This window comes from Anolis carolinensis, chromosome 4 (assembly GCF_035594765.1).
Source record: "Anolis carolinensis isolate JA03-04 chromosome 4, rAnoCar3.1.pri, whole genome shotgun sequence".
Classification (NCBI taxonomy): domain Eukaryota; kingdom Metazoa; phylum Chordata; class Lepidosauria; order Squamata; family Dactyloidae; genus Anolis; species Anolis carolinensis.
The window spans coordinates 162279690-162300362 of NC_085844.1; the positions used below are offsets into that span (position 1 = coordinate 162279690).

Genomic DNA, 20673 nt, shown 5'->3' on the forward strand with positions numbered 1-20673 from the left:
CTTCTTGCGGTCCAAGGCACTCTCAGGATTTTCCTCCAGCACCAGAGTTCAAAAGCGTCTATCTTCCTTCACTCAGCCTTCCTTATGGTCCAGCTCTCGCATCCATAGGTTACTATGGGGAATACTATTGCTTTGACTATGCGGACCTTCGTTGCCAGTGTGATGTCTCTGCTCTTCACTATTTTGTCAAGGTTGGCCATTGCTCTCCTCCCAGGAAGTAAACGTCTTCTGACTTCCTGGCTGCAGTCTGCATTTGCAGTGATCTTCGCATCTAGAAATATAAAGTCTGTCACTGCCTCCACATTTTCTCCCTCTATTTGCCAGTTATCAATAGGTGTAGTTGCCATGATCTTGGTTTTTTTGACGTTTAACTGCAACCCAGCTTTTGCACTTTCTTCTTTCACCTTGGTGATAAGGCTCCTCAGCTCTCCCTCACTTTTGGCCATCAGAGTGGTATCATCTGCATACCCAAGGTTAATGATTCAGTATGGTGCAATGTTACCAAATGAACAATCATGGGTATACACAACATACAGATCACAATATTAGTTGTTACTGTCATATGTTTTAAACTTATGGTGACTCCTAGGTAAACCTATCATGGGGTTTTCTTTGCAAGATTGATTCCGAGGAGTTTGTCATTCCCTTCCTCTAAGGCTGAGAGAGGGTGACTTGCCTCAATTCACCCAGTGAATTTCCAGGGTTACGTGGTGATTTGAACCCTGGTTTTCTGGAGTCCTAATACAACATGTATGTTACATATACATCCTTCTACCAATTAGCTCAAGACAGTACATAGATCCCCTCCTCCCTACTCTGATCTTCCTAAAACCCATATGAAGAAAGCCTAACTGTAGAAAGTATGCGGTCACTGGTGGAGTAATCCAGTGGTTGTCATAGCTCAATAGAAGCTTGATCCAGGATCTCTTAATGCTTACATCAATATACTAATCATTAGGTCCTTTCTACAAAACAATTTTTAAAGAATAAATTCTATACTTAAGATTGATTTTGCAGGGTCTTGCCAAAGAATTGTGCCTCAATTAGACGGAATTGTAGCAAACCTTTTTTTGTTGGACTCAACTGACACAACATACACTAGCAGTTCCACAAAAAAAACCCTGATCAAACCATAACTCTCTCTAAGTGTGTGCATGGGCATGAAATGAAGATGGATCTTGTGCTCCCATGTTCTGTTGTAATAAATACAAACTTATTCTTATTATCTTGCAATAATAATTGTGTGTGATTTTAAGACTGTTATCCTAAGAATTGGCTTAAGTATTATAAAAATAAAGACATATTTCCATAAAGCTAGATTTTATGTTCATGGCTGTCCAATGTTTCTGCAGTTCTAAACAGTGCTTCCGTATATTCAACATCGCACACAAGACATTCTCTGTGACCCTGACAAGGGGATAAGCTTTTACTTCTCAGAAAAAAAGAGACTTTTGTTCGGTTTTTCCCAGAATGGAGAACATATTAATAGAATGACTAATTCCAGAGCTTATATAACATCTATAATTGGGGGAGAGAGTTTGAAATTCTGGTGGAAATGTTTTCTAAATGTTTTCATGGAAAAGAGTTTAAAAGTTTAAAAGCAATGCTTTTGGGTTGGAAAGATTAGCCGTTTACAAGAAACGTTGCCTGGGGGACGCCCGACTGGATTCACTCAGTCTTCGAGGAGGCTCTTTCTATGTCCTTGCACTATGGAAAAGAGTGCAAGGACCAGAGTCAGTGATGGTTACTAACACAAATGAAACAATTTTAAATAAAGCAAGCTTTTATAGAAACTCTATTTATTCCTGCATGATTGAACCAGTCCAGGATATTACACTACTTGAGTTAAAATTAAACCTAGATGGTCTCCCTTCATTTTATATGCAGAGGCTGATCAGGCTGTATAGTTGAATCTTTTTTCAACCTGCATGATGGGATAGCACCTTCCACTCTGTAGTTAGTTTTGGATGTTTTATTGGTGTTGGTCTTGTGTATATTTTGTTACATGTATTTTAACAGTATTGTGTTATATCTGTCTTTTTAACCATAGCAAATATCTGTGTTAGTAGTAGCAGCAGATCTAGTAGGGTAGAACATGTTCTATGGCACACATGTTTCCCGCCCAATACCTAGCTGCTACCCCTTGCCACTCAGCAGGTTTTTAAGCATGAATTTTAAATGCATGCCCTTTGTTTAATCTGTTTTGTGTATTTTAATATGTATTGTATAGAAATACGTTTTAATATGTATCTTTTATAGAAATACATGTGTATTTGTAGTATTTTTGCAATGTTTATGTGTTTTAATTATTCTGTAAATTGCCTCGAGCCACAAGGAAAGACGGGTAAGAAATATAATAATAATAATCATCATCATCATCTGCTTCAGCCAGCTGCCTTTCGCAATGATGGTTGGACTGGCCTTGTTGTACAAACCCACAATACTGTCATGGTTTGCAAAGATACTATATGTGTGTTAACTGGAAAATCAAATGCATGAAGTTGATTGGCTGAGTTTGCAAGGACCTGGGAATCAGTTTGCAACTGTTGCTGTCCTACTGTTGGAGAACTGGTTTGAACAGGTTTCACTCTATGTGTGTGAGTCTACTGAGTACTGGCTGGAAAGAAGATGGTTCTGTGTCAGAACCCTGCTCCTAGAGCCTGGATTATGGCGCTGAGTATCAGGGTCACTGACACTATGAACTGATAAGACACCTGCATCCTGTGATCCTGAGAAGAAACGGCTGCTGGACTTAGCGGGGAAACTTTGCGGGATTTTGTTGGGCGGGAAATGTATCTTTAAATGAGGGGGAAGGGTATATAAAGGAATGTTGGCCGGTGCCTCCCATTCTTGGCTTTTTCACGTCAACGTGTCCTACAGTAAAGTTTCTTGTGATAACACAGTGAGTCTCGTGTCGTCATTTAGGAGCAGCTGTAGTGAGCTGACAGTTCTGTACTCAGAGAGGCATGACTATTTCTGAGGCCTTGTTTGCTGCTGATCTTCACTGAAGCAGGTTTATGGACAAAGAAAGGACTGCTTATGACTGCTGATTTCTGTAAGCAATCAGAGGGACTATTGTAAATACCATTGTTCTGTTGATCTCTTGGATTTAGTAAAAGTTCCTGTGTTATTTGTTCTGCAAAGCTGAGTGGTGCATCATTCTGCAGGGTGACTCTGGGTTCATGGGCACACATAAGAGCTTCTACCTATCATCCACAATCCCCAACAGCTAGCAAACCTTACTTTCTGTCTAATTTGCCTGAGGTCTAATTCTCAGTGAAGTAGCAAGCTGTTAATTGAGCTATGTTTGGAAAAGCTTGTGTCCTTAAAATGCACTTGGAAATGTTACTTTTTTGGACCACAACTTTCAGCCAGCACCACTACTTCCTTACAGTTTAAATGGATAAAGAAGGTGTGTAAATCCTATCACTGCAGACAAAAGCACAACTCATATGTCAACAAGGAGAAGAAAGAGAAATCTTTGAATGTAATCCAAACAAATCCTCCTCAAAAAGTGTATAGAGATAAAGAATCTAACATGGAAGAGCATTCAAGAACCTTTCTTTCTGAAGATACTGCCTCCAAGCCTAAAAACTGAATAGCAGAGCTCAAAGTCTATAGTATCTTTCTAAAAGAACTGAAAAGGGACCACCTAGTTTTACAGCTTCTAAGCTGTAAAGAAATAAAATGAAGGTATGCCATATGCCTATTAAAGGAAATCATATACTCCTTTTTTGTGACAAAGTCATACACTGTCCTGATATTTCTACAGAGCATACTAAATTACAATTAAAAGCCTTTCTGTGCCATCAAAATCTCATTTATAATCTCGATGGAAATGTTCTTCCTGCAAGTTATTTCATTTATGCTTCTTTTTATCTAATTACTGTAATATTGGTTCAGAATCATATTTTCTTAATGGACCTTTATTCAATTATAAACTTATCCTCAAGTACAGTTACTTCGCAATATGAAACTATATTGTTCTGAAGCCTGTAATATTCACAATTCTGTTTAATTGTTGATAATTTCTGTCACCCTCACATTTTTAAAATAAGCCTTTTGACAGGATATAATGCATCACTTAGTCTTTTCAGTCACAGAGTACTAAAGATGATTATAAAAACTGAGGTGGCAGCTATTGTACCTCTGGACCCTGATGTTCATAATGTAGTATGGCAATTAAGTACTTGGTAAATCTCATCCAAAATTAATCTATTATGTGTAGTATAGTACGTCACTATCCTTTCTTTTCCTTAATCTCATCTATTTTAATTAACCACAGATAATTCTGTCTTTCTCCATTTCATATAGGCCATATGCTCACTCTAAATGCCTAGTTTCAATGTTATTCATTGCTATCTTTAAATCAAAGAGCTTACTTGCCCTACAAAGATATACACAAAGGTGGGCAAAGTATAGTCCATGAGCCACAAAAGCAGCCCCCAAATGAAAACTATTTTTTGTGGTTCATTTATCCCTTACCAGAAAAAAAAATCAGATCCTAATGCACTCTCTGTGGCAAGGAAGGTCCACAAAGTATGTAAAGAAACATGTATCGGATTGTATCGGGTGGATTACCCAGGTATCACTCCCCCTTTCAATATCCTATCTTTTTGCTTGTTTTGGGACCTAGTGTTAGTCCACATTAAAGTCTGAAAATTGTTTCCCTTCTAGTAAAGGTAAAGGTTTTCCCCTGACATTAAGTCAACGTAGTGTCCGACTTTGGGGGTTGGTGCTCATCTCCATTTCTAAGCCAAAGATCTGGCGCTGTCTGTAGACCCCTCCAAGCTCATGTGGCCGGCATGACTGCATGGAGCACCATTACTGATATGCTGAAAATGTAAACAATGTTATATTTGTCCACCTCCTGAATAAGACATACTTCTGAGCATAAAAAGAGGTTAGCGTGGCTCTGAATCTTTTTCTGTAGGATAGAAAGTTAGACTCAAATCAGGGTGATGCAGATTAAGACCACTACTGGACCTTGACTCACTGGCTGTTCACCTCTTCATCAAACTGTCAGTAAAATGGGCATGTGGGAAATCTATATTATTGAGAGAGACTGAAAACAAATTCAGAAAAGGACATACAAGGACTTCCAGTTAAATATCACCAGGCTGATAGCCCCCAGAAAGCTCCCAAGAGGAAAACCACCATCTGCAGATACTTTGGACCAGTGAAAATTGTCCTGCTAGAATTGGTTCCCAGTTGTTCAATTCATGTCTCTGGTGTACTGTTAAGTCTTTGTCTTGGCAAAGCATAGGAGACCATGAATGAAGACTTGCTGTATCTGGTTGTTGTGTTTGCAGCACATATGACACCAAAAAACACTTCTTTATTAGAGAGATCTTGAAGAAATGTCTATCGACAAGCTCCTGACTAATGGATACCTGAATCCCATTGGATTTTGTTTCTACTCAAAAGCTATTGCTTAGACAATTGGGAAAATGAAGGAGCACAGGTGCGTATTAAACTTAAAATGAAAACCAGCAAAATCATGGCTATATGTGTTAACAGAAGAACCCTCCATTAAATTGGCTGAATAGTAATACTTAAGAGTTGTAAGAAAGGCTACAGAAGTTTTAAAAGGTCTATTGATTGCTGACATTAGGTTACATGGTAAACAAAGATTGCTTTCTTTAGATACAGCCACAACAAAGAAGGGTTTCCACAAGCAAGACCTACAGGAAATGAAAGTTTGAACTATTAAAAGTAGACAGCAAGACAGAAACAGGAAAGATGTGTTGTCAAAGGCTTTCATGGCCGGAATCACTGGGTTGCTGTGAGTTTTCCAGGCCGCATGGCCATGTTCCAGAAGCATTCTCTCCTGACGTTTCACCCACTTCTATGGCAGGGCAGGCATCCTCAGAGGGTGTGAGATCTGTTGGAAACTAGGCAAGTGAGGTTTATATATATGTGGAATGTCCAGGGTGAGGGAAAGAACTTGCAGCTTCAAGGCCATTCGATGCTAATCAAGGTGGCCAATTGCAACATTCACACTTGCCTCAAACAAACAAGAGTTCTTTCTCCCACCCTGGACATTCCACACACACACACACATATACATAAATCTCACTTGCCTCGTGATAAAATAAAAGCAGACTCAACTTTTAACAACCACTTCATAGGGGGATAGCGACTGTCGTTTAGAATAGGTAGAAGAACAGATTTCATTCAAAGTTGCTTTTATAGTGCGTTCTGCATGAAGAAAAATTCCTTTATCAGAAAATTGTTAATATTAGATAACAATCAACAGAGATGTAACATGAAATAGGAGTTATTTAGTGTAATAGCTTCTGAAAAAGAACTGAACAATTTGAGATGGACAAAAATATTTGAATTCAAAACAGCTAAATCAGCATTTGAAAATTTACTATGATTAGGTGCTAATTTGATTGTTAAATATATGTTGCAATTGAAATATAAAATAGAAGAGAAACAAGTGGGCTCAAACTATAGGTACACAAATCAAATTGGAACAATAGAAGATTCTGAAATACCAGAGATGGACAAATTGATAATGTTGATTTCGGATAAATCTTTGACTAACTTAAATAAATTTTGGGACTTGTTACAACATTGGGAGCATTTATCAAGTTTGGTAATAATGAATTAGCATAAGTATGATCACATTATAATTTAAAGGAAGTAGATCAATAAACGATAATATCCATCAGGCAGAGAGTGGAAAGTTTGTAGTTATTTCTTCTTTCTTTTAATAGTTGTTTATTTGTAGCATATACTATGTAACTGTGTAATCCTGGTAGTTTTATATATCTAAAATCTGTTTTAGTTTGTGTTTTTCTTGAATAAAATATTTTTAAAAGAACTTGACACACAAACCAGGGAAGAAAAGTTTTGCTTGTTCATTAATAGGCAGTACATCCTGTATCAGCCACTATTTCATTAAAAGATATAAAGTCTAGCCTGAGAGATAAAGATGCTCACATAAAGGTACGCTCAGTGCTCATCTGAGTGAACTCACAGCAGCCCACTTTCATTTTGAACTCTCTACTGCCAGCACTAACAGCTTGTATAGCTTGTTATGTGGATCTTCCCAAGTACAGGGAGTATAATTGCTGGCCTGCCTCTAATTATTGCAGTTTCTCCACCTTAGGTGTTATTCCTGGTTGTTGACTGACTAGGATACAGTGCTTACAAATTTATGTAAGGATCTAATAATCACTCAGATTCTATATTCCAGTGGCACGGGGACAGTACATTCCTTTTTGGGAGATTTTTAGATGACATATTCACAATATTTAATTCTTACGAGAAAGCACAGTCATTTAGTGACTGGATCAATACCATCCATCCAAATATGAAATTTACAAGTACTATAAGTTCAACCAATATTAACTTTCTGGATGTGGTAGTTCACAAGGATGGAAATGGCTTATATGTAACTAACTATACTAAACCAACAGACAAAAATTCAATCCTACATTTCAAAAGTTTCCATCACCATTCTCTAAAATCAAACTTACCATATTCCCAATTGCTTCGACTAAAACGTAATAATAGTAAACCAAAAGATTTTTTGACGGCAGCACACACCTTTAAGAACAAACTTAAGATCAGAGGATACCCAGAAAAAATTCTCAATACAGCATTAGAAAAAACAAACCAAGTTAACAGGGACACATTACTTAAATACCAATCTAAAACACAATCCAACAGAATTATTTGCCCCCTCACCTTAACCACACAGACATCAAATATACAAAAAATAATCTTTAAACACTGTCATTTACTACAGGACATCCCTGGTTGTCAATCTAAACCAATCATAGCACATAAAAGATCTAGAAATTTCAGGGATATTTTGATCCACTCAGATATTAGAAAATCCAGTATAGTTCCATGAAACCCAATCACCGGTAACTTTAAATGTGGTCATTGTGATTGCTGTAAGTTTACAAACAATGTCAAAGAATTCATACATCCCACATTAAATATGAAAATTAAATTAAAAAACTATACCACCTGTTCATCTGAGAATGTGATCTATGTACTCTCATGTCCTTGTAATAAATTATATGTTGGCATGCCAACCAGAGCCATAAGGATTAGAATACAGGAACACAGATCACGAATTAGAAAAGGAAACACAGAATCCACACTATACTTACACTTTAAAGACAACACTCATTCCTGTAACGACCTTAAGTACCTTGCCTTAGAAAAACTACAGACTCCAATTAACACTGACATCAAGAAGTTACTCCTCTGCAGGGAGGCTTTTTGGATCCACAAATTGAAGACCTTAACCCCACAAGGCCTAAATGATAGGCTAGATCTCACCTGCTTCTTATAATGGGATAAAAAAATACTTAAGTCTTTACAGAACTACTACTGAATGCTCGCAACTTGAGGTAGAATACTACATGTAAGGATCCTCCAAGGACATGTAAGTTCTTTTTGCTGTGAATCCTGATATTTATATACTATATTAGATATTATTGGGGTGTATTATACATGTCTATTTTTAGTATGGTTTGTATTATTTCTAGTATGGTTTGTATTATTTTGACTCAATTTACATTTAATTCTATGAAAAGAAATAAGACAGCAGAGCAGCAAACAGAGGGAACTCCAGGATTACCTGAAGAAGGTCTACCTGAAGAAGGTCACCGAAACTGGATGCATACCCGGGAGACCAGTCGTTACTATTGACATGGAACTTTGTTGCTATTGATATGGAACTTTGATTTACTATTGACATGGAACTTTGATTTACTTTGAATGATCGAATTTGAAGAAGAGTACTACAAACCTTGAGAACACTATCAAGATTATATTTGTTAAAATTGGACATTGAAATATGTACTTATCTGTACAGTTGGAATATATAAATTGATATTACAGTCATAATATATGTGATTATATCACTTGAGGAAATATAGAACTATAACTTACTTTAAAGTACAATATATACCATACTTTTCCTTTTTTCCTTTTTGTTGTATATAATAGACATCTGTGCATATAGCAGTTTGTAGATTGAAAGGCAAAATCTAACTTATCTACTTACCATTTTGAGTGTTCATATGTGGCATAAAATGTTTTACATGCATGGCATGTGTGTGTGATAATTACAGGTGGAATGTATGGGAAGGTAATTGAATGTATCCTGTAAAATATAAATATACTGTAAAATTCATAAAAATATAAAATATAAATAAAATATAAATATACAAAATAAAATAGACCCTTTCTTACAAAGAATGTATAAAATATGACCAATAATGACATCTGTGTACCAATTTATTGGGCAATATTGGAATAGCTACCTCATTGTCATCAATTAATGGAAAGAATATAGTAAATATTATTTAGTGAGCCATACACACCTTTTGTTCACACCTAACTTTGTGACATTCTTGCTCAGAACACTGTGTGCTTTAATCATTTCCAGCTTTTGAAATTCTGGTTTCCACTATTTCATTAAAATGTTTTTGGTTTTGAATATAATAGGGAATTTGGCTAATAGATTTTTGCACCAAAGCCTGAATATGGGAGGAGACAGAGATCAAGAGCTTAGCACCAGCACACATTTCTAGCTCTATAAACCATGTTTATCATTCTTAATGAAGCCTGAAATACTTACTCAAACTAAGGATCTCATCACATGGAAGTTTTTCTGCATTTTTAGCAATTTCTACACACTTCAAAGATGGAAACCATCAAACGACACAGGACTGCTTCCAGTGATTTCTCATGGGACTTCATCTCTGCAGTGTGTAGAAATGAGAGGATTCCAAAGACGGGCAAAAATAGACTCCAATCCTTTACTTGCACATAAATATGCTTAAAAATTGGTATTTTCCCTTGTGATGGGAAGTAGTGGATTTGTCCTGATTACCTTGTGACATTTAGATGGGGTGTTCATGTAGGCCAGTGGTTCTCAACCTGTGGATCCCCAAGTGTTTTGGCCTACAACTCCCAGAAATCCCAGCCAGTTTACTAGCTGCTAGGATTTCTGGGAGTTGAAGGCCAAAACATCTGGGGACCCATAGATTGAGAACCACTGATGTAGGCGATCTGGTAATACCCCTTCTGTTTCCATTAGTGGTTTAAAGACAGTGTGGACTCTATTGAGAGAAGTATTTTTAAAAGTGTGCCTGTCTCCTTTAGTGTAGGGGGTTTAGGGGAACAAGCCCATGGAAAGTGGTGTTTGCTTCCCAAAGGAAAGGATGGCTTTATCTCCTTTAGTGCAAGGCCTTTAGGGGAATGAGCCCATGGAAAGTGGTGTCTTCAAAAGGATGCCTGTTAAAAATGTGCTGGTATCCTTCCAATATTTGAACTGAAAAGGCGAGGAGGTGATCCTGTGTGATGCAGGGGAGTAAATTCTTCATCTTCTTTAAAGATGGAACCCCATGAAACCCACACAAAGAAGACAATTCTCCTCCCCACCCTTTCCTAGTGGAATAAAGTCCTAAGCCAGTGTGTGCAAGCTTAATACTGCAATGTCCACTGGCTACTGTCTTAGCGCTTGTGGTTTCTGCCTGAAATTCTTTAAGAAACAACAATAAGAAATAATAATTTTTAAAGTGAAATGGTTCTCCAAAGTATACAGCAGACTATGTCATAGAATACATGCTTTTACTTATCAGTAATTCTCCACAGAACTTCAATTGAGGATAATGGAGCACTGAAATGAAAAGTGCATGTAACTTTGTATTAGATTTATTCTTCCCCAAAGTGAGCTCTTAATTTATACATAAATGTGTTAAGTGGTACTTGTGCTGTCATCAGATTTTAGTATGAAACACTATAATGAATGTACAAGAAATAAAAATAAATGTCTCTTTTTTCATTGGGGGGTGAGGGGGAAATCTAATTTCCAACACTGACTACAGAAACATATTATACATATAGAGGGTCACTTGTTAAAAAACATGGATTTGAAGATCTGTTTATAAGTCATAAATGGGCTCATAAAAAGGTAAGTATGATAATAACTTGCCTTTTCCCAGTTGGAAGTGGAGGGTGAGCACTTCAGAAGCACCTAATCTATGAATAATGTGTATTTGTTTTACAAGAAGCTTTACTGCTGCAATGTTCCAAGAATGCTTATATTCAATAAGTAGTCATTATAATTCACAGAATGGCAGCACTGGCTTCATAAAGCAAAAGCCATCAATTCTGATTTTTCAAAACCAGTAAAAATCTGCTTTCAGATGTGTTACCTCAAGTGAGATTTAGACTTGATGCCAACCTTTTTGCTATGCTGCCCTGGAATCCTGTAAACTGAATGTATTTAGCATATACATCAGCTTTTGTTATTAAAAGCTGACATAAAATTGCATTATCTGATTGCCTACTTGTCATTTATATTGTAAAAATTAATCCTGATTATTTTACAAACAAAATAGAATAAAATAAGTTTATAAGTTGCAAGACAAGGATGTAGTATGATCCCCCCAAATGACTGTATACCTTAGATATATTACACATTCAACTGAACTGCAGGAAATGGGTCTCAAATATATTCTGATAGTTGTTTTCTTACCTGTCTTTTCCAGTTTCCCGTTTGAAGAGATCATCAAACTGAAGCATCTTGTGCCGTGATATCATGTATACTTTCAACTGAGGTAGTATCTGGTTCATCAGTTGCAAATTATTATAAATTAATCCTTTGCCATCTCTTCTCATGTAGATGCTGGGACCCCAGAATATAAATACAGTCCCTTGGCTCATATTTAAAAGTTCATTGCGATTTCTCAAAATTCTCTGGATACTGGAGTGAGCAATGACCCGCAGGCTTGTCTTGTTTCCAACGTCTTTTCCAAAACCCCGCGTGGGTGCATCATTCATTCGTATTACGCACTCTGTCTGGTCAATCTTACTGCCTTGCCGGCTTCGCAAAAGGTGTCCAGAGCTTGTAACTAGGGCACAGCTCGCACAGTGCATTTTCAAAGGCTGCAGGAGAAAGAGACGTCTTAGTACCACATGCCCCAAATTCTCAAAGAATTAAAACATAAGGAAATTCAGAATAGGCTATGAACAGAAATGGTAGGATTCTAGTGTCTCTGAACCCTTTCTCCATCCTCTCTTCCGAAGAATCAATGTAGCTTGTGGAAACAAATTTTATTAAATCCATGAAACATGAATATGGAAGGTCATGGTTGAATCTAGAATAGTGGCTGGCAATCATCTTATTCTAGAGTAGAGACAGAAATCATGGAGCCTAAATGCTTGCACTGTCTCCTAAAGCTTTATTTGTACATCCCCAACTGATTCCAGAACTCCAAACTTTTGGCTGAAAGGTAAGTGCTTCTACTGAGCAAAGTGAACCAAAAGTGCTATTGGCATAGCCACCATCACCCATAGTAAATAAATGAATTATTACTTTTGTTGATGGTGCAGGAATTGAATTTTGTTGATGGTGAATACATTGAATTCGGGGAGCAATGCAATGCTTCCTGAACTCTGATATTCTCTCCCTCCGTCCCCCGCCTGTGTTAGCAATGGTCCACCTTCCCCTACAACCACCTCTGAGTTTTGAACAGGCATTCTAGAGTGTGGAAAACCAAAAGGCAGAAGTCTTCAATCTCAGGGATGACACAACATTGCCACCAGATATCATTCTACAATCCACAAGCACCTAACCAGGGAAACTGGGCTACAGCTGAGCCTTATTAACTTGAAAGATCATAAGGTTGTTTGTGCCCTGATACTGCAAATGCAATTGCAAGTGACACAAATTACTGTCCTTTGGGCATGCCACTGACAAGAAAGCTCCTGCTGCATATTCAGCATTAAAATCCCAGTCCTGGAAGATACTGGCTATATTCAGTGTATGACAGACAGGTCTTAATACCTTATGAAATTAGCTCCCATGATTTCCCGTGGCAGTGAATTATCTGTGTGTCATTAGACACAAAGCTAGCATGTCTCCATATATTAATTTCATGTGTCCCTTACTGTGCTTCACAGAAAAAGAGCTGAAGTCAGCACAGTGACATATAATTTTATTTAGCATGAGGAGCATATATGTATTTATAAAATCAGTGTCCATGTCATAAATTAGCAATGATGGCTGGTTTTGCTTTATGGAGTAGAAAGCAAGGAGACATATCCTCTCTGGACAGTTACTATGTACTAATAGGAATTATTTTATTTTTATACACTATTAAACGCACACACACATATACACACTGTCAGACTAAAACTATATTTTAAATATTGGTTTAAAAATAACACTATAAATTAATGAAGACTATTGTATAGAAATATTTAATATTTGCATTACTGTTTTTAAAAAGTATTACACTGAATTAAATGATGCTCATTCTAACACTGTAAGCTTTTCGTCTGAATATTCTCACTGATCCAGGCTAAATAAATAAAGTCATAAATAACCATTCTTATATTCTTGAGGGAGCTATTGCTGAGAATTGAAATACCCATACCTTTTTGTACAGTATTTACATACTTTTCACTTTGTACCCTCACATTCCACACTGATAAACCATGTGCCCGAAAAGTAGAAAGGAAAATTAGGATCTTTATTATTATGCTTGGAAATGCAAGATTAAGACGGCATCAGGTGATGGAACATCTAACTGGCACAACTATAAACAGGAGCTGGCATAATTGTATAACAGTAATTTTGTCATAAACAATCTCCTCTTTACTTTTTTGCCTACCCAGTTATAATACATAACTTTGAGGAGACTTTGAAGGACGAAAATTCATGAAGGCAGTTACGAGTGTGTAACCTACAAATCCACATCTGTAACTGGTTCATATTCATGCTCCCTATATACTCATTAGTTTAAGGAATACTTAGGCCCCTAATCCTCATTTATGGGGAAGCAGCCATTGAGAGAGATAGGGTTCTGTTTCCCTGTCAGGTGGGAAGCAGCTGACTGATCATTTTATGCACACTACATGGGAGCAATCTCCACTGTGAGGAGGCCATGTTTCTGATTGTCACACTGGAGATCATTCACAGGAGGGGGTGGAAATGTCAGGCAACTGCTTCTCCCATCATCCGGGGGAAGAGACCCTATCACCACAGCAGCTGCTGTCTGGTAAATGAAGATTGGGAGCCCAAGCTGGGAAACTCTATACGGCTAAGGTGATTTATGCATTCATAACTGCCTTAAGGAATGCCCATTATCTGTTGACTGATATGACAAATTATATAAAATGTAAACACTAAACTATGGATGATGAACCTTGTACCATCCAGATGTTTTTGGTGACAGCGCCCACAAACCCTAATCAATGTGGTCAATGGTTAGGGATTATAAGAATTATGGCACAAAACATCTAGATGGCACTAAGTTCTCTACACTGAGAGTACTTGCACTAGGTTGTCGAATAGAGTGAGCTAATGAGCACATTAGCTGCAAATGAACATCTGCATTGCCTTTCAATTAGTTTCTAGACCAGTTGAAAGGATCCTGTTTTTGACTCATTAAACTGTCAATCTATGATTGCATGGACATCCTGCTTCTGGCAAGGTTAAGCTTTTGAGAACATTCCAAAACATATCTTCTCCCGTGTACTTAGAAGAAATGAGGAGACTTCTGCCTTTGCCTGGCTGCTTTTCCCAATGTACAGCAAGAACTGGAATAAGTGCAGCTCTGTTTCCCTTCCCATTCATATGCTTCAAGGACATTCCTAACTGCTGCTGGGCATATATAAAGGATGGTGTGGCTTCTGCCCTTAATGTAAGGCTCCTACTTTGTCTCTCAATGCTGAAGAGCAGCTGAAATAGTGGCTGAGAGTGGAGGTGTACCTGGTAGCCTCCTTGGATGATAATGCTCAATGGACAAGTGGCTTGCTGAATGAGGACCAGGGTACCTCCCTCTGCTGGGCTTGGAAAAAGTACACATGATAGTGTAATCCCCAATGATCCACATGCATATCATCAATGGGATGTTGGCTTATCATAATCTGGCACAAGAGGGGTAATATTAATATTTCAGTTAATACACAAACAAGCATCAAACCGTTAATAAAAGCAAGTTTGTAATTATTTGAAAAACAAGCATATTTTGTCACAGCATCATGGAAATGCACCTTTAGAACATGGTTTGAAGATCATCAAACAGGAAAGCAATCAAAGTTGTGAAGAAATCGGGCTTAATTTGTCTAATAGGCCTGGGGATGGAACTGAACAGAGTAGATTAATTAATCAAGACTGATTGATCTTGTGGGGTGTTTACGACTGAATGATGGATTGATGTGAGAAGCTGATGATTTCAGATAAAAGTTGTACTCAATATAAACAAATGAGAGACAATGTCTTTGAACAAGTCATCTTTTCTTACTAAACCAAATGCCAACTTTAATTTCTTAGTTATCTTCTTTAGAACTACACATAATCCCTAGAGACCTCTTCAGAATCACTTAGACATCTTTACTAGCATAGCCCTTCCAAGGTGCTCTACCAGGGGTCCCCAAACTTTTTAAACAGGGGGTCAGTTCATGGTCCCTCAGACCATTGGAGGGCTGGACTATAGTTTTAAAAAAAACCTATGAACAAATTCTTATGCAGTGCACACTGCACATATCTTATTTTGAAGTAAAAAAAACCAAACAAACAAACAAACAAAACAGGAATAAATACAGCCTCAATGTGAATCATAATCATATCATAATAAAAATAATAAAGAGGGTTGGAAGAGACCCCTTGGGCCATTTAGTCCAACCTCCTTCTGCCTTTGTGCACCATAAGCACTAGAAAAGCACCCCTTAATAAACAATTAATTATTAATTAAATAATAATTAAAATGCCATTTTAAACAAGCAAAGCTTTGGAGGACACACACCTTCCTCGGTGGAGGAGGAGGGAGCTGCCACTGCAGGGGCCAGATAAATGGCTTCGATGGGCCGCATGTGGCTCCCGGGCCTTAGTTTGGGGACCCCTGTGCTCTACCTTTAAAAGGGAAAGTGAAACTTCTTTGGAAAGGAATGTCTCTAAAGAGGTTCAGCTGAGCATGCACAGTTCCTTGGAAGCAGGCCTGTAGCGAGGGGGGGGGTTAGGGGTTCAACCCCCCCCCCCCGATATTTTTCAGGTTAAAAAAAAAACCTGGTTTACTCATGAGTTTTAACTGGTTAACCAAATCCCCATGCTAAGTCTATGAGACATAAAACATTAAGAGTCCCTCCAGGCACTATCTCAAGCAGATATTGACAGGTCTGAACCCAGGGGGCGGGTGGGTCAGGGGTTCCACCCCCCCCCCAAATTTTCAAAACCCCTCCCGAAATTTTTTTCTGGCTACGGCCCTGCTTGGAAGAATGTGTTACAAGGTTTCAAATTAACCAGCCTGTTACTTTATAGCAAGACTCCATTTGTGGATATTCCTACACGTGAAGCCATGTGTGCAGGGCCTAGTCAGTAAATATGATCCAGTCTTCATTTTCTGTGCAATTAATATTGCATAAAAGCAAATATGATGAATTAGGCTACCCGTTGGACCATAATAAGGTGAAGGGACTTGTCCAAGTCTCTTTTTACACGTTTTCATGTGATAGCAATATGGCAATGGACCTTCTTTGCACTGATACCCACATTCTGGTTATATCAGGCATGCATGCACTTTTTAAAGAAGTTATATGCTCATTTCAGCTTCTCTCATCTATTAGATGATTAAGGGGTTTCAAGCCTTTACTTGCAGAACTTTCCCTATACATTGTTAGAAATGACAACATTAATCAAGCCTTCTCTAGCAATCTGACATCTATGATCTTGTTGCTTACTGTTTCCTGTATTTATGTTCTGGTGTGCAGCTTCCTTTATAGTTTCTGAGAAGTTATAAAAGGGGCTGTGGACCACATGCGCTCTCTCTCTCTCTCCTTTTGACTATGTGACCTGTTGATAGCTATTTTGTAACAAGAGAGATGCCCTGGCCGGCTGGCACAAGGAACCATCTGAAAGGTATTTGAAACTGAACTAATAAGTTTTTGTACCTGTGTATGCATGAAAGATGCGAGTACAGTGCTCCCTCACTAATTCGCTAGTTCAGGTTCCGCGGATTCGCTCTTTCACAGAAATTTATTTATTTGTTTACCCACCCCATTGCTGCTTTTAATAGTTAAGTGGCAGGGGAAGCTCCTACCCTCACTTCCAGGTTCGCCCCAGTGGCGGCCATTTTTGGGCATGCGATTTCAGAGTCTCATGAGAGCATCCCGTGCCTCGGAGGTGTGGCTTGTGCACAGGGCTATCTCGCAAGACTCTGAAATTGCATGCCCAAAAATGGCCGCCACCAGGGAGAACCCGGAAGTTAAGGTAGGAGCCTCCTGCACGTCCCAAAGTGCTCGTGCCTCAGTCTGAGGTGGTGCTGGGGGTGGAACAAAAAGGTAGAGTGAGCACGAGCACTCAGACGAGTCGTTTCTCATGCGCAGAAGCCAGAGAACAGGCGCTGCGAACCTGGGAGTGTAGCTCCTCTGCTGCCGCCCCCCTCTCTCTCACCCTCCCTCCTTTGCTCGCTCACTCACTTACTGGGCGGAGCGGGCTTCCTTTTTCCCTGGCTTCAGGAGCAGAGGCAGCCAGGGAAACATGGCAGCCACAAAGCAAGAGGCCCACCGGTGCTGGTAAGAAAGGCTTCACTCCCTCCAGGGTATGCAAGGTGAAAGGCCACTTAACTATTAAAATAATGTTTATATATTAAAATAAATAGAGTGCCGCTACTTCACAGTTTTCAGTTTTCGCGGGCAGGCCTGGAACCTAACCCCCATGAAAAGTGAGGGCACCCTGTAAACCAAAATTTTCATCGAAGTCTACTTTATTTTTGTCTCTTGAGTGCATGATATGAAAAAAGCTGTTTTATGGGAGAGTACCTTTTTGGGCAATGAATAAAAAACACTTCTAAAGCCCTGCTGTTTTATGCCCTGGGAAAACTGTTTTATCCTGACAGATCAGAGATGGCTGGTTATTCGGTTTAACAACTGAAACTATTGCCTAACATAATTATATTTGGCTGTATACTAAAACAGGAGATTCTAAAGGGTTTTTTTTGGGGGGGCTTTTCTTTAAAAGGTTAAGTTGTCTAATACACATACACATTACGGAGCAAAAGTAGAGTAAATACATTTTTAACTATTGTAAACCAGTTCCACATTAGAAGCAGAGCATATACATATTTTCAAGAGATAAAGGATTGACATGTCAAGGAACCAGGACAAGTTATAATCATGCCTCTATTTCTATGCTGATCACTGAGATTGCAAATAGTATGAGTGGGAAGAGAAGGAGAAGGAAAAACTCTGCCTCCCAGAAAAATGGCAGAGGGTCAGCTTTCTTCCTCTCTTCTCAAAATCTCCTTTATGTACTAGCTAGACTGCCTGAAAGCCTGCCAAGACATCAAGACATCCTGTGAAACTATCATAGCTGAGGAGGAAGGATACATTGTGGAAAGGGAGTAACAGAGAAGACATAAGGATGGATTACTGTCACAAAGTATACAGCTGCCTTGAATTTAGCTAGCATTTAAAATTCACAGCCTTAGTTTGGCATAACATCAAAGAAACCTCTTACTTTTGGACATTTTCAGAACAACTTCCTGTGTGATTTCTGTTTTCTTCCATCATGTTCCTGATTATGATTTCTAACAATTATGCACATATAGAGGATAAAAGGCATACAATGTGATGCATAATATTACCTCCTTTGTAGCAGTTGCATCCCCAGAATTTTTTTATCTTGATTTCTTTTACTTGGCCCCGGAATAAATATGAACTTGCCAGAAAATATTCAAAACACCTAAATTCATAAAAAGTGATTTTTTTTTTGCAATCTTCTTGAGAATGTTGCAATTGTTTGCATTAATACAGGCAATTTGTTATCTTGAATAATATCTGAAAAGTCCTTGCTAACTTAACTGAGTCTATAGATCATTCCTAATTTTATTCCTGTCTATCTTTCCCATAAAACAAGAGCTTTTTTGTAGATAAGTCAAGATGTGCATTTCCTAAATTGTCAATCTGCAATCTGGTGGCAAATTGGTGTGCTTTTTAAATGGGAGGAATTGCTTTGCTACTCACTGCAGCTAATGGCAAAAAAAAAAATCACATAAAATTCAATTCTGTTATAAAATCAATCAGAGGTTTTCTTTGTGCCATAATGAAAAGACCAAAATAACTATCCTATGTCCTTCAAGTAAAAATATTCAGAACAGAATTTATCTCCCTTCAAGGAGTTATACCTGCTGTTCGCCAAGGTCATCTTTCTAAGCTATATAGGCTTGGATCAATATGCAACCCTGGCTTAAGGAGTGCAGAAGACTAGATACAATATTTGGTCTGCATTGGAAAAGAAAAAAAGTGAATTCTTGGCTGATGAAATTGTGATAATTTATGGTACCAAAAAGCATTCGATTCTGGAATCCAAAAAGGAAAGCCATTATTGAGTAGCCAAAGAGCAAACCCAAGAGATGTGTGACATCATGATACTGGTAACAGTAAAACCCCACACCATACAATGGATTTTCTCTCAGTAGTTTTATCTAGACATTAAATGCCATGGGGAAAAGTAGGAATCACAAGAGGAGCACAGGTCAAGCGTGGAATGGACTTTCCTAACTACTACCTTACGGAACTACCCTTCCATGGAGCCAGGTCCAAACATATTGTTTTCAATCCCATTTTATATTCACAACTGAAATATTAGCCAATGTTACCAAAGCATTCAGGGTCAATGTGAAATGTGAATTCAGGTCTTCCTAGTTTACACAATAATAGGTAACTTTTGATCATGCAGCAAAATACAACAGAATACAAAATCCATACAAAGGAAAAATGCCTGTATTGGCTGACCAAAATACACTGGAAAATGTAAATACAGTAGAATCTCGCTTATCCAACATAAACAGGCCGGCAGAACGTTGGATATGTGAAAACGTTGGATAATAAGGAGGGATTAAGGAAAAGCCTATTAAACTTCAAATTACGTTATGATTTTACAAATTGAGCACCAAAACATCATATTTTACAACAAGTTTGCCATTTGTTTGGGAGTGTAGCTGCACTTGTGTTGTTGTTGGGCGTGTTGGCCCGCTGCATGTTGCTGCCTAGAGAAACAGCTGTGGATCCGGGCGGGAGGTAGACTGCGTTGGATAATACAGAATGTTGGATGAGTGAAGGTTGGATAAGCAAGACTCTACTGTATCATAGATGTGAAGAAATTTGATTATGTTAGAGTCATAGACCTTCATTTTGTATCAGATGTTGTTTCTGTTGTAGTGCAGTTGTTCCGGAGGGACCTCAATGCAGTCAGAGGCCACTGTTGATCTTGTGAAAACTGAGACAAAGAACAGCAACAATTTAACTCAATTAGCAGTAATAAACCAACTTCTCTTGGGATTCAGGCTGTCTGTAGGTTATGAAGCTACAGCCCTTTTCTTAGGTGATGAACAATGAATTTATCAGGAAATCTGTGTGCTGCAACATCTAGAAAAACTTTTAAGTAAATCTTGCCAAATGAAAAAGTTTAACCTTTGTTGGAGGTAGAAACCTCAAAGGATTTAAAGTCTGAAACACTCAAAGTCTGATATAGTGCATTATAGTGGTTAGAATGTTCTTCAGTATCAAGTAAACATTCCCAAGACATTTTCTTCCACTAATATCAGTTTCATGTTGGAAGCTCACCTTGCTATTTTGTTCAAACAGTCTCATTTTAATGCTTTTCAAAAAGAAGGTTATTGTTAGCTA

General features: G+C 38.1%; 1 protein-coding gene and 1 long non-coding RNA gene across 2 annotated transcripts in view; one reads left to right on the forward strand and one right to left on the reverse strand.

Moving 5' to 3' along the window:
- The window catches only part of st6galnac5 (ST6 N-acetylgalactosaminide alpha-2,6-sialyltransferase 5), a 125008-nt gene that overhangs the window by 7942 nt on the left and 96393 nt on the right, over nt 1-20673 (reverse strand). Inside the window, exon 3 of the mRNA XM_008114115.3 lies at nt 11519-11928. Coding sequence (XP_008112322.2) covers nt 11519-11928 — 410 coding nt within the window. The remainder of the gene's footprint in view (nt 1-11518; nt 11929-20673) is intronic.
- On the forward strand, nt 8061-8904 carry LOC134298349 (uncharacterized). The gene is made up of 2 exons (XR_010005378.1): nt 8061-8413; nt 8565-8904. It is a non-coding gene; the product is annotated as an uncharacterized LOC134298349 (long non-coding RNA).